At 35.2% G+C, this 24,225-nt stretch overlaps 1 protein-coding gene across 2 annotated transcripts in view; it reads right to left on the bottom strand.

The window, feature by feature from the left end:
* The window catches only part of LOC150090887 (uncharacterized), a 98,277-nt gene that overhangs the window by 21,438 nt on the left and 52,614 nt on the right, over positions 1 to 24,225 (bottom strand). For both annotated transcript variants that reach the window (XM_090380521.1, XM_090380516.1), the window contains 2 exons: positions 9,732 to 9,854; positions 6,901 to 7,111 (listed from right to left, as the gene is read on the bottom strand). In XM_090380521.1, the coding sequence (XP_090236647.1) occupies positions 6,901 to 7,111; positions 9,732 to 9,854 (334 nt within the window). The remainder of the gene's footprint in view (positions 1 to 6,900; positions 7,112 to 9,731; positions 9,855 to 24,225) is intronic.

Consider the following 24,225-nt stretch of genomic DNA (forward strand, 5'->3'; position numbering starts at 1 on the left):
TACTTTCGTATCAGGTGTTTCCGTTATTTTGGCCAACCACTGTACCTCAAGAAAAGAGTAAAGTGACTTTTCAAAGAACCTGTCTTGCCTTGGTAAACAGCAATATACCCTTTCAATAATTTAAACAATCCAGACAAATCTACCTTGAAAAAAGTGCTTATGGATGTTTGCCAGTGAAATGGTTTTTTTCCAATTATTTGGTTAGAAAACAACATCTGCTGTTTACTGAAACTCTGTATAACTAAACTTAAAGCCTGGGGAGTTTATTTTAGCACTGCAAATGAAGAGAGAATGAAAGTTCAGTTTGACTTTTCACTATCCCTCAAGATGTAGGAAAAAAAAAAAAGATATAAATTTGAAAATAATTTCAAAAAGAACAGATTACAGTCAGACCACTATATAATGAAATCGATCATTCCCCTGAAAAAATTTGTTACACAGAAATTTTGTTATAAAGAAATATGACCTTTTCAACAATAAAAAATACTGTAAATTCAGAAATATAGTAAAAGACGGGAAAGAAGTGGAAATGAATAAATTTTCTAAAATTGTAGATCTCTTAAAGTACCATTTATAACTGACACAATATAATAGCGTAGCTTAATGTAATTTATTATGGTACTCACCTTTTTATAATCTGCATTGATGTTGGAATAAAATGGATGATAATTTATTAATTAATTTATATGATAATTTTTAACTTAAAATTAAAATTATCATCCATTTTATTCCGACATCAATGCAGATTATAAAAAGGTGAGTACCATAATAAATTAAATTAAGCTACGTTATTATATAATGCATACATATTAAGAAATGATTACTTACACATGATGCCCACAATTTATTAATACTCTTAAGAATTATGTCGTAAAACATTTGGTTTTTTTTTGTTGTACACTAGATTCAACTGTACACCATTCATAAAAATGTTTGCATTTGTTTAAACTTTAAACACTGAGATATCTTTTCTGTTAAATTTTCTTCCCGCTGAAGGCATCGATTGCAAAGTTTCAAATGCTGCCAACATTTGTTTGGAAGGTTTAATATTGCCCTCATTTTCACCCAACTAACTCATTGCCGATATTGTTACTAGTTCTTTAAATATGCTCCAAAGTGTTGGAGCCACTCAGATTTCAGCTACTATGACATCATTATCAACTCTTAAAAATTTGTCAAGAACAATTTCTCCACTGATCAAACCTTGCTTGGAACTCTTCCCAAGATTGCTCAATGTCTTCTAGTAGTTCATCCCTCCCATCTCTGTTAATCAGCACTGTAGCAAAACCTGCTTTTGCGAAACAATTCTTGGTCGTTGTTTCCATCTTGACTCCACATTTTCGTCAACTCTGATATGCACATCCACAAATCTATAACAGAATCTATAGGTTGGATAGGTTGGTTGTTTTCTATTCTCAGTATAATTTTTTTCAGATGTGCCTTTGGTAGTGCATTTTCGAATTCTTGATAATGTGCTGGTCGAATTCTTGATAATGTGCAGTTAAGACGAATTATTCAGAAGGAAGAAAACAAGCTTCACACTTGTAAGTTTCAAAATTACAGAGTGAAGGTGGGCAGGATAGCTGTCGACAATCAATGTAATTTTTCTGTTTTCTTTCGTCATCTTTCTATTGAAATTTAAAATCCACTGCTCAAAAATTTTGCTTGTTATTTAAGGTTTTTTGTTGTGGTTGTAGTCCAAATCTAATGACTTTATTCCTTTGAAACATTGGGGTTATTTACTTTTGCCCATTACCAAAAGCTTCAGTTTTTCATTACAAGTCATATTTGCAACTAAGAGTGTAAATCTCTCGTTACTATTTTTACCACCTAAACATTTATCACCTTTAAAAGTCAGTGTCTTGTTCGGCAAACATTTAAAAAATAGACCTGTTTCATCAACGTTGAATATGTCTTTGGGCTCTTAGTCTTCCATAATTTTTTTCAAACTGTTTCTTTACAATTGGTATAGTCTTCTTCGATTGCAATTCCACTTTCATCAGAAATAACTTTTTCGAGCAAGCCACGATGCTCTTTAAATTTGTCTAGCAAATCAGAACTGGCTTGGAATGTTTTGTGCCCCAGAAAAGATGCGTACTCCATAGCCTCTTCTTTTATTAATAGGCCTGATGTTGGCATGTTTTGGTCTCAAATCAACTTCACCCACTTAAAAATTGCTTCATCTACATCTTCCCAAATGCATAATTTCACATGCTTCTGACTGGGTCCCGTTTTCTCAAACAGTTTGAGAACTGAAACAGGGTTTTTCAGAATGGTTGACACACTACTGTCAGGGACATCAAATTTTAAAGCAATTTCTTTTTTTTTTAATGCCGAGATCTACACTATTAAGCACTTCCACCTTTTCACACTACACTCAAGGATTTCCTCTTAGACACTGTAAGGTTACTTGCATAGCAGTTAAAACAAAGCTGAAACTAGGGACCACTTGTAGCTACCACGTAAACAGACAGGTGAAATTTAGTGAAAGTGCGGATGACTCATTTCTTCGAAACAACAGATGAATTTCTGAGATAAAGGAAAATCACTCTCTCCTAATTCTCTAATAGGATGTTTACGGTAGAAAATAGGTTGACCAGAGCCAATGCCCGCATCAGAAATATGCCTTAATCTTTGCCAATGGCTGTGGACAGCTGACCAGCGGGACTTCTCGGCATAGTAGTGTATAAGTTGTATAGGTTTTAATTCTTTTTTGGCTATTGCTGACCCTCTGCTGGGTCAGCAATTCAAACATCTTTTTCTATCGCGTACAGTGATTGGCCAGTTTCCTCCTGCAGGGTTTTACAGGCACCATTAAATTGTAAAATGTTTTAGCTCTTAATTTGTGGAATTAAAGTGCTGGTCCATTGTCCCCCTTAACCAGCTATTAAAAGCTAAAGGGATTAATTCTTAATCCTTTTAGCTCTTAATTCGTGCTTTCTACAGCATCAGCTTTATTGCCTAAAGGTCAGAGGTGCGAACAACGAGTACCCAGGTCACTTGAAATCAGTTCGTTATATGGAAATTTTCTTCGTTATACGGAAACTATTTTCAATGTAATGACCAATGGGAAATCAAAAAAGTTCGCTACATAGAATCGCTATATGGAAGTTCATTAAAGAGAAGTCCGATTGTACTTTGGTAATAGAAATGAGTAGGAACTTGCAAAATGATTTTGGATGGCACAGATTTACTGGGCTACAATAAAAAATATATTGTTGTTTACTGTAACAAAAGTCATTTGTTATCTAGTTTTCCATGTAAAATGATACTTATTCTAAAAGTTTTCATTTAACAGTTTGTTGCTTTTAAATCTGAATATAAATAAATTGAATTCAATTAATAAATAAATGTAAAAATGATATTGCATACACTGTCTATTTTTTGTGTACATTATCTGATTGTGTAATCACAATGCATACTGAGAACTTCCATTTGCATTTTTTCTACTGTTGAAGTTTCTGCTGGGTACTCTATACATTTCTCTCAAACGTGAAAATTGGACAAATCAACAGTTTCATTTTGAGAGCCTTTAAGGCTGAATGCAAGCTGATCAAGCAATTTCAGTCTCAAAAAGGCATGTTCAAGTCATATAGATGACCTATCATGTGAGTAAGAAATGACAATTCAACCAATCATACATATAAAAATCAATTAAAAGATTTCCCTTTACCTCCAAAAATATAATTTTGATGTTGTTCTTTTCAAGGTAGAAAGAGCCATTTTTCAGAAGAAATCATAGCAGTTATTATTGTCGTTGTAGTAGAGTTTTAGGAGTATCAGAAACTAAGGCCAGATTGCTTCTGTAAATTGCACATGTTCTGTGGTTGATTTTCTGTTTTCTCAATGAAAAACCTGAGTTTCTGGGAGGAAAAACCATGTGAATTTTGCCTGAGATCGACTAACTCAGCCACGTTGTTAAAAAAGGCCCATAAAAATTCCTCGTTTCATTAATAGGACTCAAACTCAGGTCATTTCCACCCAGTTATTTACGACCTTTTATGGTGACTCAAATTGAAATAGTTTAAAACAATACACCCAAAAAATTGTTTTTAAAGAAAGTGTATTATTTAAAAGTGAAAATGTGCAAATTTTGTTTTTGTTTTTCATAAAAAACATTACTACAAAGACTGTTCAGAAGTTTTTAACCATATTAAAATGCCATTTTTAATTAAGCTATTTACATTTAAAATACAGAGGACGGTGCTACAATTTTAAATGCTATTAAATTAAGCGATATGCATTTTTAAATATGCAGGAAGATACTGCAAAATTTTTGCAATCGCTGTACAGTTTCTGAATGGGGGAACACTTGGTGATGGATACAATGGCATGCTGATGGAATGATACTACTGCTAAATAGCAACTCTGGAAAGTGTGAAGTTAGATAAAATGGAGTTTAGTACCCAGCTATGTCATCTTTGGTATACAATGTAACCCAGGCACATTGTGGGATAAATGCCAATCACACTGCATTCCACAGTACTGGATTGAGGTACAAAACAGTCTATACCGTAACATCTCCCGAGTGGCATATTCAGGGGTGGGGAGAAGGGGCATATGCTCCCCCTTAACCAAAAATTTGAAATTAAAGAGAAAGAACGCAGGAGGAGTTCTAAAAAAAAAAAAAAACTCAAAAGCCTGGTCACCATGCCCCCTTATGATGATACCTGGATATGCCACTGCATCTCTTAACTGCACTGAGATTGCCGGACATGGGAGGACAAACTTGCTAAAATATTCACTGAACCAGTCCAACACCAAGTTTAACAATCTAACCCTGTCTAACACAGTTTAACCCTGTGCACCAGAGCACTGTCTTACCGAAAGCCATTTTGGTGGTCTGGGTTAAAGCTGTCATCACAAATGGGTGCACAGGTCAGAAATGACAAACCTGTATGAGTCTCCAATGAGGTGCTTGATCCATCTAAATATCTCCCAGACCTTTATGCTGGCCCCCCATAGGCTTGCACAACTCCCTTTGTATAGTGGGGTTTCAAGAGTATACTACACTGTTCTGTCCATGTAGTGCAGTTGGAAACATAACTGGAAATAGGCAATCTGTTTCCAGTAGCTCCATGAACATGCTTGCTGTAAACATATTTGCTTGTGAGAGGCCACCAGCAGAGCACTTGGTGTGGATAAACTGTGATAACCCATCCATACCAGTGTTTGATGCACGGTCTACATTGAACAGGCTTGTGCTATCCCCTATGTCATCAGTTGCTCTGTTGGACAGCATGCTGGATCTTTCATGGTTGGCCCATTCTTGATACAGATGTATGGAGACACACACCGTACAAGGTCAGCTCCCCCCACACTGGAACTTGATTAGGTCACATTTATAACCCTTCCTTCATGTAAAACAATGTCCTCCTGCTAAATGTTCTAGTGCCAGCAATAGCAGCAGATGCTACATATACTGAGAGGTGTTGCAAAGCAATCTCAGTGTGCATTACAATGATTATATGTTATATCATTATAATAAACATAACAGATTTGTACAATAAACACACACAAAAATCTGTTTCATATTCTATTTCAGATATATATAATACTAGGGGGACAATAAAGTTCCTGGACAGGTACTGCTGTGGTCATGTTTGACAAATTTAAAATAAACGGAAGTCGTAGGTTGTAGTTCAAACTTCCGCCAAAAGATAGTGGTACAGAAATTGTCCTGTAGGCTGACAAGATGCAAGTAACAACTAGTTTCATTAGTAGCATTGAAGTTCTGTGTCACAAGTTTGCAATGGAGCAACAAATGAATATCAAATTTTGCTTTACACTGGGAAAATCTGTAACATAAACACTGTCTGTTTATGGTGCTGAAAGTTTAAGTTGTACCAGTAAGTTTGAATGGTATAAGTGGTTCAAAGTGAGAATCCATCAAGAGATGAATGCTCAATTCACTCTAATGGTTAAACAACAAGAGATTGTCGTTTAACCCTTGGAAGGATGGCTGATGAGCTGGACAGGAATGAAGAGATGATTCGTAAAATTTTGCATGAAGATTTAGGATAAAGGAAGGTCTGTGCTACACAGCCTTGTTGATGAGCAAAAGCAATGAAGAGTGTTATCATGTGAAGACTTCATCCAGACAATCCTAATTTCCTTGATTGTATTGTTACTGGAGATGAGTATTGGATGTTTCAGTACAAACCAGAGATGAAGGGGACTTCAAAATCATCACCAAGGCCCAAAAAGCCTTCATTTATAGAAGTCCAGGATCAACACGATGCTGATTATGTTGTTTTTCAACAAACAGGATGTGATTCACAAGTAATTTGGTCATGAAGGGGATAGAGTCAATGCTGCATTCTATATATAGGTGCTCCAAAGACTACTGAAGCACATTTCCTGGGTGAGGCTGCAATTTCAAGAGAAAGGCAGCTGGCTCTTGTTGCACAACAATGCCTCCACCCATTCCACACTTGTGAAGGCATTTCTGATGAAACATGGCACTATACATATCAACCATCCACCTTACTCTCTCAATCTAGCACCAGTGAACTTCTTTCTCTTTCCTCAAGTGAAAACTGCCCTCAAAGGAAAGAGATTTCAGGATGATGAGGACATAAAGAAAAATGTAAATGCTGAACTGAACATCTTTTTGGACACCTTTTGATGACTGACTCTTTTCAGAAACTTTTAGAACAGCGTAATATATGCATTCAATCAGGTGGCGATTACTTTGAATAAAAATAAAGCCAGTTTTGCACTCCTTCACTCTGTATTCTTTTTATAGAACACAGTCCAGGAACTTTATTGCTACACCTTGTATATATAAATACAATTTCATAATATACATGCAGAATATATACTAAACTGCTAAATATTTCAAGAACTAGGAATATATATATATATATATATATATATTCTCTGAGTATAGCTGATTACCCTGATTTTTTAATTCTCGATACCATTCATAAATTTCTCTATCTAAATCTTCATTAAGCGGATGTGTTCCTTGTTCAAGCTGCTTATTAGCATTCTGAAGTTCATTCTCCAATATTTCTTTATCAGCTATCCATCGACTAATTACTCTCCGGGCAATACCATATTTTCTTGAGGTTGCATGTTTTGTATGACTTTCGGCAAATTTCACAACCTGAAAGCATAATTTTAATTTCGCATTAATTTTTCTAAAAATATCAGATAAAATCACAGGATAGGCTTCAAAATGAGCCTGTTTTATTTATGCCACTAAAAAGGTACATATCATTGGGCAGCTGAAAAAAAATAAAATCAAATGACTGTAAACAGAAATAATATTTTGTATGAAGTAAAAATTTAAAAAAAGTTGCCAAAATAAAGGAAGTTTCTACAGCCTTGCTCTTATCTGACAGATGAGCATATTGTTCAATCCAATTCATTTAAATATACACTAATTTGAATAACAGAGTTAAAACAAGTGGAGACAGTTAATTCTAACCAGATTTACCTAGACCTTCACTAGTTTATAAGAAAGAAACAAAATGCTGCTATAAATTTCTCTGGCAAATCAACTGTACAGTCTTACTGGACTAGATTTGTCTTTTTTTGATTACGTACATATGTATAAATTTTTTATATGTGGGCTCCAAGTAGCATGAAGACAAATTATGTTTTTCTCAAGGTTATTTCAAATAATGTGTCCATCTAATCATGAACTGTCTTGACATTTCAAGTACATGCTGTCATTTGTATTTCCAACTGATAGTAGATCCAATTTTAATAGATGGGAACACGAAAGCAGCTACAAAAATCAGGAGGCCATTGTACCTGTCGGCCACAATTGTCAGATTTTGGCTTATAATGGACTTGGCGCATTATAAGCCAAAATCTGACAATGGTGGCTGACATGGCCTTAGTTGCCCTTGCAACATAAAAGCTGAAATTGATTGAATTAAAGGATAAAAAAATAGAAACAAAAAAGCAGAGGATATCACTGTTTTAAAAAACAAGTAACGATCAGTTTTTTTTAACTATATTTTTTATGGATGCTTTTCAATTAAAAAAATATCATGGTTTGATTTTTGACAATAACTTTATATTCTACTGCGGCCAGAAAATAAAGTCAAAATAAGAAGAAATTAATATTTAGAAGTATTTATGTATGAAGTTTTCATTTTTACAAAAGCCAAAAACTTCACAAATCAACTCACTCCACAGAGTTCAACTGTATTGAAAAGTGACTACAGGAAGCCAATACATGTTATGGAAACTCATTAATGAAATGATTAATTAAGAAAAAATACAGAAGCAGGAGAAAGAATTTACTGCATAAAGGTGAATTTTAAACCATTTGTTTCAAAACTCACCTTAGAAGTCAAGTCCTCTATATAGTGTGCATAGCCAACAATTACATAGCAGAAAACAATACAATAAAATACTTTTGACAAATGCAAAATTAACATTGTCTTCTTGGCCTTTGGCTCATGTATCAATTCTTATATATCTTTCATTTAGAGTTATCATATATATATATAAGGGACAATATTAGACAGGTAACAAAACAAAGGAAACTGGAACAAAGCTTAAATATTTCCTATTTCCAGTAACCAGCTAATTTCTGTGTCCAAGGGCGAGGCAGTTGCTGATAATTGGAGGGCCGTTAGTGTATGCTTGGCAATTCCTTTAAGATGTCTGAGTTGGGTGGATGTTAGGTACAATTTTGACTTCTCTATCTTGATGGGGGAGTGGGGTTTGGCAGAAACCTGGTAATCTCTCTCCAGTGACTTCTTTTTTTTTTTTTTTAAGAGATTAAACTCATTAAAATTAGTACTTTAGCACCTTCTTCATGTTTACTGATGAACTGGATTTTTGTTTATTATACACATTTTGTTTCATGTGCTTTATTGCCGTAACACTAATCATTCGGCAATCCCTGATGATGCAATATTGATTCTGATTTTTTCAACAATCCTAATAGAAACTAGTTGATCAGCTCCTAACTTGTAAATGAATTTATTGGCTCTATAGTACATTTCAGCTTTAAATGTGGAATATATTAATAATTATTTGTTTTGTTTGACTTAACTTTAACATCCCTATCAAATTATTCAAAATGAACTCACACTCCCTATAGTCACTACATTAATGTATGCAAAAGCTTATTACAGAGACATGAATGGACTGGCCCACGCAGCTGAGATTCGTTGCCTTGGCCCAAACCAGACAATCTGAACCTGAGTAGAAGTGTTAAGGTGCCAACTCATTAAAATTAGTACTTCAGCACCTTCTTCATGTTTATTGATGAACTGGATTTTTGTTCATTTGAAAGAATAACCCTTTTTCATTTTAAACCCCTCTGAAAAGAATGTCAAAATCATACAAGTAGTAAAGAAACATTATTTATTATCTGATTTAGACTTCTGTGAGTCTTAGATACTCTGGTTAATCTGGTTCCAGATAATTTGAGAATCTGCTATACTGGCAGAAGTCGGACTTGAATTTACACATACTGCAATTTTCATGAAATATGTAGGAAGGAAGATTATCTCTTCTATTTGTGTTTGAAACAAAGGAGGAAGTTAAAGTTAGTTCATTCAGTTTGGAGTTGAAATGCGAATGGGCTAGTGATGTACATTTTTGGACTGGTCTGTAAGGAGGATGAACAGCAGATTCTAATTTGGAAGACTGTATCCATGGATCTGTAGAAAAGCATGCTACAATAATTATCAATAATTATTTAAAATTTAACTTTTATAGAGTTCTTTAAAAAATAATGTGTAATTTCACTCTATTACCTCTAATTTGAAGGCAAGAGTATAAGAACGTCTTCTTCGTTTACTTGAGGACACAATGGTTTCTTCACGGTCTTTGGGAGCAGCAGATGTTTCAAGAATCAGGCAAGTGTCATCAGTCAGTGGCTGTTGAATTAGGTATCAAGTTTTAAGTTGGATAATATTTACATAAACAAATATATACATATTTAAACCTAATACTAATTATCAAGTGGATTTTCATCTTACATACAAATTTTATCTGAATATCATGCACTAAACTGAGTTTTTTTTAACGTGTTAAAACTTTCACATTAAAAAAAACTCAGGAAACTCTGTGTATTAACTTATATAAGGATTTGTCCTTTGAAAGTACAGAACTGTTTTAGACTGCACTAAAGTAGCAATATACTATAAGATGGTATCTCCTAACTACAAATTGACTCCAGAAGCAGAATAAAGTACAGCCACCCCCTGACTTACGTAAGGGTTGCATTCTGTGGAACTCTGCGTAAGTCGAGTTTTACATAAGTCAAAATTTCCCTAAATGCTTATGCAGCACTCACAACTATGCGCGCTGAATTTGATTGAAGAAAAAAAGAAATGTTCGATGAACATGAAAATAGAATTATTTATTCAATTTTTATCTCATGCGGAGGAAAATTAGAAAAGTCTGCAATTACAAAAATTTCAAAATTATAAAATTACAAGAAAAGGGAGGGGGCCAGGCATAATGTCAGCACGTTTTACCTTTCGAGCATCATTGCCAGAATCAACATCTCCAGCTAATAAGTACTTAGAACAGGTTTTTTTGAATGCATCACAAAATTTCTCTGCTGTGCAGAATCGGCACTGGCAACTTTACTGCATACTTTTACGTTGTGGAAACCAGCACGATGCTTGAACCTATTAGTACTTATCCTTAATATCTTCATAAATACTTCTTGCTTTTGCTTGAATGGCCATTAGACTCAGGGGCACTTGCTTCTAAATCTGATTTTCTATCCATATTATTAATAGCTTTTCCATCTTCTATATAGCACCCAAATGCTGTTTTATGATCACTGTTTATCTTAAACGCATTGGTCCTTGAACATGTTCTTTTATACATGCACTGTCCCTTAAAATAGTATTCACTGTTCAAGCAGTGAGACCTAATTCCATTGCAATAGATGACAAACTTTGTCCTGCTTCTTACTTCTTAATTATTTTCATCTTCATTTCTAAATCAATTTTGTTTCGTTTCCTAGCACTGACACCATTTGCACTTTCCATTAGTTGCTTTCCCTTCATCACTGTAATAAGTAAATAGGAATGAAGGGAAGATTCTGAAAATTTATTTATGTTTATTATATGTTTGAAGATTTCAGTGAAGGGGAACACACTTCACCATAATAACCCACACAATTCCAGTTATCGGGATTATCACAAATGCAATAAGATCGAGTTTACTATCTGCTTATAATAGATTGCATTAACAGAAAAGCCCAATAAACCAGAAAGTGAAAATCGTTTTTGTTTTATGGTCATGACCTGCAGAAATGTTCTTTAGAAAAAATATCAACAAAGCCAATCAAAATTGATTCTTATAATGGAACATATGATGATGAAAGGGTAGCGCTCCATTATAAAAATGACTTTTTAGAGAGATAAATAGCTTAGTTATATAGCAAAAATTTCAACTTCCAAGGTCTTGGAATAAATTACCAAAAAAAAAAAAAAAAAACAATGTGTTATTGGGTTCACACTGCGATATTTTCACAATACTTCCATTTATTCCTACCGGATACAAAATATGTTTTCACGATTTATTAAAGTTAATAACGTAAAGTTGAATTTACGGAATTTTCAAGTATTATGTAAGTCGGGAAGTGTCTGTGTGTATATATATAGTAAAATCTCGTTAATACAAACTCAGTTTATGCAAAGTACTTGTTTATATGAAGCACATACCAAATTTCCATGCATCTATCCTACAACTGTCTTTCCTTAATTTCAGCTTATGCTTCCCCCCCCCACACCCAGGTTCATAATCTGACCAAGTGGAAGAATCCATCAGCATTTGAGTCTACTCAAACCACTCAATGATCAGATCACCTTGCATGTGCCTAGTCTCAAGATGCTGCATTTGCAGAATTTAAGCCTTTTTTGGTAAGAGCAAACCTTTGGTCCCCTCACCAATCTTGTTGCTCTTTTCTGTACTCATACCAGCAACTCTACATCCTTCCTAAAATGAGGCCTCCAGACCTCTACACAGTACTCAAGGTGTGGCCTGATCACTGCCTTACAAAATGGTATAATTGCCTCCTTATCCCTGCTAGCAAAATTCCTGTACATCTTTGACAAGACCCCATGACCTGCTCTGGCAGCTTGTCTGCACTGATCAGAAAACTTCATATCTGACTGCACAATTACCTCCAGGCCTTTTTCATTCACCACTATCCTGAGTGTAGTACTACACAGTTGGTATACCTCTCTGGAGTTACTGCTACCCATATGCAGTACTTTGCATTCCTCAATGTTAAACTTCAGTTGCCACTTAGCCCATCTGCCCAACTTTTCTAGATCCTGTTGCATTAGCATACTGTCATTGCTGTCATTAACAACCTTGCCAACCTTTGTGTCATCTACAAACTTTGACATTAAGCTCGATATACCTTCATCAATATCATTGATAAATATACAAAACTACAATGGGCCCAACACCAAATCTGGGGGACTCCAATAATAACATTGGCTCACAAAGAGCAGCACCCACTGATTACCACTCTCTGTCTTCTCCCACTGAACCATACTTTTAATCACTGTAGCAACTTGCCCTTAATGCCATACTGCTCCAATTTGTACAGTAGTGTTCCATGTGCAACAGTATCAAAAGCTTTCCTGAAATCTAAGTATATGATATCAAAATTATTTTTTTGCAACCAGTTCCTCTGTGACCACGTCGTAGTATCCAATCAAACTGGTCAGACAAGCTTTACACCTAACAAACCTGTGCCATGTCTGAATTATTACTGCAATCTTGTCTAGTTGATCCTGCAATGCTTCTTTAACCAGTGACTCCATTATTTCCCCTGGAACAGAAGTTCAACTAGCAGATCTGTAATTGCTCGTGTCACCCTTTGATCCCCTTTGTGAATTGGGGTCACATTTGCACATCTTCAGTCCATGGGTACCTCCCCTGAGTCCAAGGAAGCTCTCATAATTATGGCTAAGGGTTTCCTTTGCTGCCTCCTTTAATATAACTGGATAGATTCCATCCACCCCAGGTGCCTTTCTTATGTGTAACTTCAACAATTTCCCTCTGCTTTGCTATCAGTTATTACAAAATTATTTGGCTCCCTGTTAGAGTTTCTGTCCTCCACTTCCCTACAGAATTCCTCATGTGTGAATGTAGATGTAGATACTATATCAAAGTTGCAATGATCATGTTTGATAATTAGCACATTCAAATCTGCTTTGTTTATCTTCTTCTCCCTAAACCACAATGGGGATGTGAAAATCAATTTATTTAATTCAATGCCATAACATTTCTAACTTACTCTCCCAACTTCAACACATTTGGACCAACTTTCATGTAAAAAAAAAAGAAAAAAAAAAAGAGGGGGGGGAGAGGGTCTGGATAGGTGTGCGATGTTTGCTAATCCTACCAATCAGGAATTGCAGGTCCTAGCTTTTGCATACTGCAACCACTCAATAATGCTGCTATGCCATCAAGGGTTTAACAGTTCTGACCTCCTGCCTAACTTTTTGCCTTTAAATTATCAGCTAGTGAACTGACAACATGCAAAATCTCAGAATCCAAAACAGTCCTTTCCAGCAAATTCATATCATTATTCATTATTTCAGGATGACTGATAGGCTCCCAATCAATTGAAAAGGCTACTCTAACACTCTCCCATGAGCTTTACTTTATCATGCTTGCTGGAGTTTCCAAAACAGTCCACATATCTCCAAGAACTAATCTTAATTTATTAGTAAACTAAAAAAAGCTTTTGTTGGGAAGAAAAGAGCATCCAATGAAATGGAGGTAAAATAACTGCATATCTGATCACATCAACTTTAAGGAGGAGAGAGAGCATTTTTTCCTTAAAGGCAAGAATGCAGACAAGTACAGTATAATTTCACAGATACCAATCATGGTGTATCCCACCTATAAGAAAACAGATAATACTTTTGGATAGCAGATTGAGATGGGCATCCACCTTGTCCACAATCCTATGTTCAAGCATTCAATAGAGAAACTGCCTGAACCATTGTTGCATCTAGCTATAGTCATTTACAGGTTGCTCAGCAAGGTTAGAGCCAAACCAGATGGCTTATCACTGTTCATTACTGAAGCATGCAGCAACTTCTTCATAGTCTCTTGCATATTTTTTCAAGAAATCTTCAAAACTGCCACAATTCTCAAGTTACGGAACAGTTACCTCATTAAACCAATTTTTATTTCTAAAAATCCCAAGAGCACAAAAGGTTTCCAAACAGTTGGATGCTTACTGCTTAAAATTTTTGAAATGTCATCTACTCGGCATTAATCAAGCACTGTTTCGGTCACAATCTAACAACTCCTAGACACCCTCTTTGGTATTCAGAAAGCCTTCAGCTCCAAATCTCAATTTGAAGTAGTATTCCTCAGAAGCACCATACGATCAAATCTCCATTCCTGCTCTTTTGCATATTTTGGAGTCCTATTTCAAGATAGCCCCATGAAACTTTTGGCAGCAATTCTTAATAAGAGACATCTTCTGGTCACACATCGACACTTCTATCAAGATTTTACCGTCTTTCTGAGTTGTTGTAGGGTTTTAGGCATATCAGTGACTTAGACCATATTGCCCCTTGTGTATATTATGCCTGTTATTGTTGTTGTTATTATTTGGTTTTTAGGAGCATTAGCAACTAAAGCCATATTGCTCCGGGGATATGCGGTAGTCATTCCGACCTTTCCACATCCTCCGTATTTGGTGGTCACGGGCTCGAACCCCGGTCTAATCAAGAAGCGTGTGCTACACACTGCCGCTCCTGCCTAACTGGCTACAGAGGCACCCATATTATGCCTGTAAACTGCAAATGTTCTGTGGTCGATTTACCTGTTTTTTTTTTTTTTGGACAAAAAAACCACAAGTTTTTAGGAGAAAAAATCATGCCACCCTCACCCGAGGCCAACTAACTCAGCCATGTTAGTTGGGCCAATAAAAATTCTGCACATCGATATGATTTGAACTCGCGTCTTTTCCACTTGGTGTAGGGAGGACAGTGGTTACACCACCTGTACCATTTGCTTATAATCTAAAGAGTCCGACAGGGAAGGGGTTTCCCATTTGCAACACTTAGCAACCTTGGAACACTTCTTGTTAATCAGGGGATCTTAAACACCTCTGCTATATTATATCATTCTTTTTAATTAATTAATACTACGCTACTATTTATTGTATCTATGTTTAAATTCCTAATAAATATTTTATTTACTGGACATTATATATGATTTGCATTTATAAGTATGTATATGTGATAATTGTAAAGCAAACTGTAAATCCCAAATGTAAGGCTTTATGCTGTTGTTGTGATTAATAATAATAATAATAATAATAATAAAAAAAAAAAAAAACTCCCAAAAAGCAACACTGAAAATCACATGACTTGAAGGCACTTGACATACCATTGGCATGGAAATAAATGATAATCAATCCACTCATATTACATCCACAAAGAGGAAAATAAGAAATGATATCCCAGTTTTATTTATATATGCACAAGCGCGCGCACACGCACAACATTGTCAAAAGTAACCAGACAACTGCATGTTTCAAAGAATCTTTTACTGACACAATATTTAATTGTGTCAGCCACCTTTGGCCTTAACTGCACAGTATATTCTCCTTGGTCAAGTCCAAACCAATTTCTGATAACATGAAGGTGGTATTTTTGTCAATTCCTCCTTCAACACAGAGGTTAATCAGCTACTAATTGCAAGAATGTTGGCCTGGCCTGAAGCCAATGTTACAGTTTATCCCAAAGATGTTCAAATGGGTTAAGATCAGGCTCTGGACAGGTCAATGAAATTTTTGATCACTCACATCTTCAAACCAAGTCACCAAAGGCTATGCAGTATGACAGTGCACTGTCATGGTGAAGCAGAAAAGGCACCCTGTCTAAATTACTACTGCAGTATATTATCCAAAGTGTAAGAGTGGAATGACCAAATATCAATGTATTGCATAGCATTCACTGTTCTAGGAACGGGAGCATTATTCTAGGAATGACCAATGGTTCAAGCCCAAATCATAAGACAGCACCTTCACCAAAGGCTCTGGGCCACTCAAACACAGCCTTCAGACCTTAAAAATCAAATACAGCCCATCCTGCTATAACTTGTCATAATACAATAAGCATTTAACGTTATGCAAATATTTATTTGATATTGTCTGCCATTATATGCACAAAAATTTAAAGTTATAAGCACAAAGCTCATGCACTGTTGTGTCATACTCTTTTTCATTAGCATCAAATAGTATGCATTTTTCTGCTATGCACTGATCAGAATATACATTGTGCATTATATCTACTATAATGCAATTCCTCATTCCATAAACACAGATCTCTCCAATGTACCAGGGGCCATTTACGACAGGTTGTTCACCAGGCAAATCTATGGTGTGCATTGCGTGCTGCGACTCTTCCACGAAATCTGATGCCACGAATCTCCTTACACATTGTCCTTGTATTAATATCAGTTCCCGTAGTCTCTCTGAACTTCCAGTTGACCGTATTTAATGAAGGGCAATGGGATCCACTCATCCCTCTTCTGAGTGGACATTACCCGGCTGTTATAACATCATGAAGTTTTCATTTGGCGATGAAAATGTTAATGAAAAATTTAATGCACAAAAATGATACAATTGGTTTGAAAAATCAGAAACAAAGCTAAATGCATACAGCAGAGCTTCCTCAAGTGTGTAGCCAAATTTTGGTGTCATAACAGCATTTTATTTTGCTCTCTAACATTTTATACCTTGTATAATCACTCCCATCTTGATATAACTAATTGATTAAAATGCAATTACTGAGTAATATATACATTTACAATATTTATTTTTTCACAGGATTCAGAACTGGAGGTCAGAAACCCTGGACAATTCTGTCAAATAGCCTTGGATAAGCTTGTGCAAAATAATACACCTCTCTCCCACCCCCCTGTTGTTTACATGTTTTTGGCTCAAAATAAAGGAAGTTATAACACTGCCTTTACTATGGAGTGTTGAATTATTTTTGGCACGTCAAAAGTTTGGAAAGCACTAACATACAGTTTAAATTTAACATTTATTATCAGAAATTATGACCCAGGTTTAGGCATGACAGAAATCCTTATTTAAAACTACCTTTCAATTTACAACCAATGAGCTGACCGGGTGGGTAAAGTGCATGCCTGGCAACCCAAAGTCGCGGGTTCGAATTCCGCCTCAGGCTTGGATCAGAATAGAAAATGCAAAAACCTTGGGAGGTGCAATATGGCCACAGAAGCCGATGCGCAAACAACTAACAAAAAAAAAAAAAATACTAGTGAGCCTTTCTGAAGATAACATTCATTCATTAGCTGATATTAAATTTATTTTATAAATTTCATTCATTAGCTAATATTAAATTTATTTTATACGCATATGGCTGTTTTAATTTTCTCTATTACAAGCACTTAGCAGCTTTAACTACATAGACATTATATGCTAAGGCACAAAATTTCTTTATGTACAGGCAACCCCCGTATAACACAGTACTTCTATAACACAGGGAAAACCCTGCTATTATGTTGGATGTAATTTTGCAACATTTCCACTCTTTTCGAATCCCTGCTGTCGGCTGGCTAGTCAAAAAAAAAGAGAGAAATCTCTGTATTTTATTTTGTTGGGAAATCCCTGTGTTATATTCTGTGCTATTGAACTTGTGGAAAAATCTAGATTTCAAAGTTTGATTACTATTGGATAGCACAACAGGCCATCCAAAGGATTTAAATCGTCCAAACATTGAAGTTATGTTTATACTACAACAGTTGTACTAGGTTAATACAACTTCTTTCATTCATCCATTAGATCACGGCATTACAACCACCTTTAAAACTCATTATATCAGAAAAACGTTATAATGGATTTTGGAAAAAAATTGATTCCAAATCTATTGAAGTAATAGGGGCATGGAAACATTTCTCAATTGTGGACTGTATCAGAATCATAGCTTTATCGCTCAGAGAAGTAAAACCATCAATGTTAAATCTGTGTGGAAAAATGTATGGCCAAAGTCAGTTCATTCAGGAAATATGGTCGAGCTGGCAGAAAACCGAATCGGTGCTATAGTAGAACTTGTTATTGGTAGGAGGGGAAGGTTTTGATGATATGACTACTGAAGTCCTCGTGGGTAGCACAGTTGATAGAATCGCCCTCCTCCCTATACTGGGTGGAAAAGACCTGGGTTTGAATCCCGTAGAAGACGGGAGGAATATTTATGGGTCTTTTCACGTGACTGAGTTAGTCAAGCTAAGGTGAGGATAGCATGGTTTTTTTCTCCAAGTAACTCTGGTTTTTCGTCCATCTAAACAGAAAATTGACCTCAGAACACATGTAACTTACAGACAATATATGCAGAGCAACATGGCCTTAGTCGCCAATGCTCCTAAAAAAATATATGATTACTGAAGATGTTCAAGAATTACTGGTAGAAAAACTGGCTGGTGAAGCGGATTTGGCGGAAATGGCATCGGAGGTAAAACCAAATCAATTCAGAGGATGATAGTGCAGAGAAAATTCTGAAGTTCGAAATTTTACAATAAAAAGCATATGGGAAAGTTAGCCAAGCAATTAGAATTTTGTTTTTTTGAATGCAGATTCTTGAATGAAAGGAGTCCAAAGTTCAAATGGGAGCTTCAAAAATGCTTAGTTCCATACGATGAAATTCACAAAGATTTATCAAGCAAAAGCAAACAAGACCAAATTATTAATTTTTTTTAAGAGAGCAGAAGATACACGAAATCTGGAATGGTGTATTTTTGTTATCGAAATAGTATATTTTTGTTAAAATATATATTTTTATTAACCTTTGTAACCCCACTTCTTGTACCTTTTCTTAGTCCCGTATAACACGGTTTCGTACAACATGACATTTTATAGGAACCTAACTACCGTGTTATGAGGGTTACCTGTAGTTAGCAAAAACAGTTGATGGCACCAGGTGCTGTCTTTGGTGGAGGGGGGAGAAGGGGATAATGATCATGGTAGCTTCTTGACCCACTCCTAGGTGGCTGAACACGTATATTCCAACATATAAAATCTTAACCTTGAATTAAAGTGCTTAGGGCAAATAATTAATACCAATTTATTTAGAATTTATTATATACAGTATATATTTTACAAATATACACTGTTGCTCATACCCTTTAAAATGAAAGAATCTGTTCATCCTCTTCACCAGACAAAAATAGTTCACAAAATTTATCCAGATTTCATTCGTTTTCAGTTTATTTTTCAAGCTCTTCAAGACTGTCAAATTTCTTATAGCAAATATGCTTCCATACTGATACACTGCACATGCAGCAAAATCAGTTTGCAGTACAGTGCTAAACAGGTAAGAAAGAATTGCTCAGTTACATAATCAAAGCCTCCCATTTACATCTAAAGCATCGATAAGAGCGATGCTACTTATGACTTTAGGTTTTGGTTTCGTGACCTTCTACATATGGGAATACTGTACATGTTTACTGTTTCTTTAAAGTTTACTGCGTAGTGTAATGAAATGCTACAACGTAAACTTTTAAAAGAAAGTGCAGAAATAACCGACTTAAAGTACATAGTGATTCTTTTGTATCACTACGTCATATGTGAAAGATAACTGTAAAAAAGGATTGATTTTATACAGTAAATATATGAGTAAGTACAAATTTTCAAGGCAAAAAAACTAGAGACTGACATATAAACCGAGTTAACTTATATGCTTGAATTTAGGCTAATATGTGGCACGATGCAGGAAAATGTTTGCCACCCCCAATCTAGGATGTTGAAGTTTTGCTGCAATAGCATGAACAGATTGACTGCTAAAATAGAATCCCATGATACCAGAAGTTCAGTGCTTTGCTCCATATACTGTAATTCATTGATCTGCTTACTTCTGGTGCAAATGCAGTTGTTTTATTCCTATTCTTGATGGGTGAATGGTGAGCATGGTTAATTTTTACCAAATCAAAGGATGTCCAGATATTTTTGATAATACAGTTTATAGTAAAATATATACATATAACATATATATCTGTGTATCTGCATGTATTTCTTGTGACATCCTTAAATATACACATATATACATTAAGTCCCCAATATACGTAAGAGATACGTTCCAGCACTTCTTACATAAGTCAAGTTTTACGTAACCCAGGAATGACTAAAATATTGCTACTATATCCCTGACATGCCAAAATTACAAAAACCACATAATATCCTCAGAAGAATGAAGAAAAATAGTTGCAGTTGTTATATGACCTATTGACCACAGAGTCATAATTGGCTGTAAATGTTTGCATTAAAACATACGTGCATGTGTGTTTCACTAACGTCTAAGTCATCACATCTTACAAAGACAAATTTTAGTAAAAGTTGACACGAGGAGAGGGATAAGATTAAAAACAGAGGTTTTCTTGATAAAGGAAATATGGACACGCTTATCTTGATTAGTGTGCAGACCAAAAAAAAAAGGTTAGAATACTTAATAACACCACCAAAAGCTTAACAGCACCATCACATTCGATTATATTACTTTTTAAGGGACTGGCCTGCCAAAGATTACTATAAGTGGAAAAGCACTGTAAGTGGGCCAGTCCCTCCTCCTTTGGAAGCTAATTTTTCATATTCAATTAATATTGTGTTTTTTAATCTTTTTTGCAGCATTTATTAAGTAATGGTTTACATGCAAGTTGAAATTTTAAAAAGAATGAAAATTTTTAAATGGATTTTATTAAATTAAGCTAAACATAATAATATTATTTATAACAATAATAGTAATATAATAATATTAACTAGGGGACTCTGGCCCTGCTCGCTTCGCTTGCCAACCCCTGCTGATGTAGACTCAAACGAGAAAACATTTGCGTCCACATCAGTCCTTTTCACTCTTTTAGCTTGTTCCATCAATGCTTCTCCATCGTCATAAATGTGGATTTGTCCAAATTGTGGATCATCCCTAACGGACGTTAAACTCGTTCCTTTCACCATGGCACCTCCTCGTATAAGGGCTGCCGCCACCACCTGGAAAGTCTGTGTTTTCGGCATTAAAAGATGCGAAGGCGTAAAGATTGTTGGAGACTCTAACGTTTTCTTGGAAGTGCCTCCCTTTTTCCATGTTGTCAAACAACAGTCTTTAAAGAGTCTGGATAGGTATCTGCCGTCGGCAAACATACCTTCCCTCCATTACAACATGAATGTGTCGGCTCTTCTGAGTTCGCCGTGAAAAGATAATCTGCCACAATATTGATACCATATCACCTAAATCACAATATTATACTTCAGTGGTTTCTCAGTTATCAGGATCTTATGAAGATCTTACATTACGTCTGAGCCGTTTAATGGTTCACTGAGTTTCGACCTGTTTTTTGTCCATATTAGCTACCTGCTTCCTGTAGAGTTGATTTTCCATTTGCTCCATCATCATTGAACTTATTCTATGATTAGTTCGTAACCTTTCAGCATGTTTCCTCTCGGAATCGGTGATTGCCAATCTAGGTCACTGCATTGTGTTAATTACTATGTTAGTACATATCATTAGCAAATCAAATTTCATGGATTCCAAACACACCTGCTGAAACTCACTGATTGATATCTAATCAGGAAATAACCTATGTAATGCATGAGCAATACTGCTGCATCCGAAAGAGCAGGACTAAAATATTTACAAACTATTCACAAATATTTAAAATATTTACAAAATACTAAACTATTCACAAATATACAAACTGTATTGGGTCCCTTCATTAGCTAACATTACAATGGAACATAAAATGATGCCGAGCGTGGTCATGTATTAGATAGTGAACCATGTGCATGAGATTGGTGAACATTATGGAGCAATTATGGCTCAAATAAGTGACATAATTGCCCACCCTCTTTTCACATTGGCTTGAATAAATATCGCTAGGAAGAAAACTAATTTTAATGTATAGAGAGATAATAATAATTTAATATTATGATTATTAATAATAATAATATTATCAATACAGTCAGTCCTTGTATAACATGCATTTATTCTGCACGAATTTGATGATACATGATTTATAAATAGGGGAACGATGTCACATATAACACAAATCGAATTTGCTTATGCATGATTTGGCTCTGTGTTTACAAAAAATGACAGTCGAACGTGGCAGAATCACAACAGCGGAACGCAACACTTACGCCGTTGCTACATGTGCGCTGCTTTGTTTGTGTGTATCTAACGTGCCTCCTCATTTTTGTTCTTTTTATGCTGTAACTGTGCTTTATTCCCTAAAAATACTTGAAAACAGTGTGAAAAGGAAGCGTGCTGATGAAGATACTGCAGATTCAGAGAGAAAAAGAAAAGCGGCTACAGTAAATAAAGCCAACACAAGAACCATGGCAAACTGATTTGCCGCTACCACAGTTTCTCCCGGCATTCTCGGTAAACAGATGGTGCATATTATCAGTAGTGGCAGTAGAAGTCGAGAACGATATACTGATTGACATGTCAATCGATATATCGTTTCCTAACCTAACCTAACTGCTGAGAACAGTTACGATGAACTGTCTGTTATCTGTTTGGATAGAAGATCAAACAAAGAAGAGATCAGGAACAAGTTTGCTTACAAAAAAAGAAAAAGCATTAGCAATATTTTATTACATAAAAATCGTAATAAAATATGTAAGTATATTTTACGATTATTTATTGCGTTTGGTAATATTTTGGTTACAGATGTGTGTTCATTCCTGGATGATCAGCACCTAACCCTATTTTTCTCATAAGGCCTGTTATTTATATTGTACGATTTTGCATTGTAGGGTTTCTAGGAACACAACTACCATGTTATATGAGGATTGACTGCAATAATATAATAATATTAATAATAATTTTATATTATAATTAATAATGATATTATTATTATTAGTGAAAAGCATCCTCAGCAAACACAAGACCAAAAATCAGAGAATAAGACAATACCTGGACACGCTGAAGCAGAACCACCTCGCACTCAACAAGAGACTACACCAATACAAAGAGAGCTCCCAGAGGAAAATAAACAACCAATTCTTTGATGAGGACCAAAGAGCATTCTACAGGAGTCTTGAGGAACATGGGAAAGATGGAAACAGACCACCAGAGCAGAAAACGATTGAGGAGTTCTAAGGCAGCATATGGAGCAGTGAAGTAAGACATAACAGCTGAGTCTCCTGGATAGAACTAAAAATGAAGAAAACCAAGGACGTGCAAGATATGAGAGAGTGGAAGATTTGGGAGGAAGAAATAAAAGAGTTGATTAGGAATTCCCACAACTGGAGAACCCAAGGAATAGATAACGTCCACAAGTACTGGTACAAGCAGCTAACTTGCTACATAATCAATGAACACACATTCATTTATAGAATCTCCTATAAATTAATATTTTGGGGATGTAATGGAATTCCATGGAACAAATTTGCATTTGATGACCAGTGGTGGTTATTCTAAGGATTAACATAATATCTTAGATAAAACTAAGCTATATCAGTTCAAAAGCACAGTTTAAAAAAAATTTTATCACCTGCAATGCCATCCTTGCTGAATTATCTTCTGTTTTCAGTGTCTTGTACAACAGCTGTTTTATAAGGATGTAAGTTTAACACATCTCAAAATCTGATATGCTGCTGTATGTGACAAGCCTGTTTCATTTCGACAGTTTCAGTATATTTTTGAAGGTTCTGCAATAATGCTCACAAAATAACTCATATCTTAGATGTTTTTCGTCATGAAAGATTTTAATTCCTTAATGAATTTATATAAAAAATAATTATATTATTTCTTTTTTAAGGATCATATTAAAAAAAAAATATTTGACACTGTCTTGGTTACAACCAATGAAAGAATCAAGCAGGCCCTGAAACACATGTTAGTAGATAGAGATAACAGTAAATTAAAGTTTAATTTTTCAGTTAAATTAGTACAAATTATCTCTTTTCAACAACATGTAATGAAAACAACAACATGTTTATACTGTTTTAGACCTGCATCACAGGTAGGAATGCCACTTCTCCAGGTTTAACTGAGTTTTCGAGTTAAGAATGCCACGGTGGGCTCTAGGTTTTGTTGCAATTTCTCCAAGTTGGGTTATAGAATAGTAGATAAGGGGGAAAAAAAAATCCATTTCATTTTCGGGAGAAAGTGATATTACCATGTTATTATATGCTTGTGTATATAACTTATGAAACTATGTAATAGTTTCATAAGTTACATGCATCCAAGGAGGCAAATATAAATTATAATCAACACAAAATTCAAA

The sequence above is a fragment of the Mastigoproctus giganteus genome, chromosome 1 (assembly GCF_048544385.1).
Source record: "Mastigoproctus giganteus isolate SK-2022 chromosome 1, ASM4854438v1, whole genome shotgun sequence".
Classification (NCBI taxonomy): Eukaryota; Metazoa; Arthropoda; class Arachnida; order Uropygi; family Thelyphonidae; genus Mastigoproctus; species Mastigoproctus giganteus.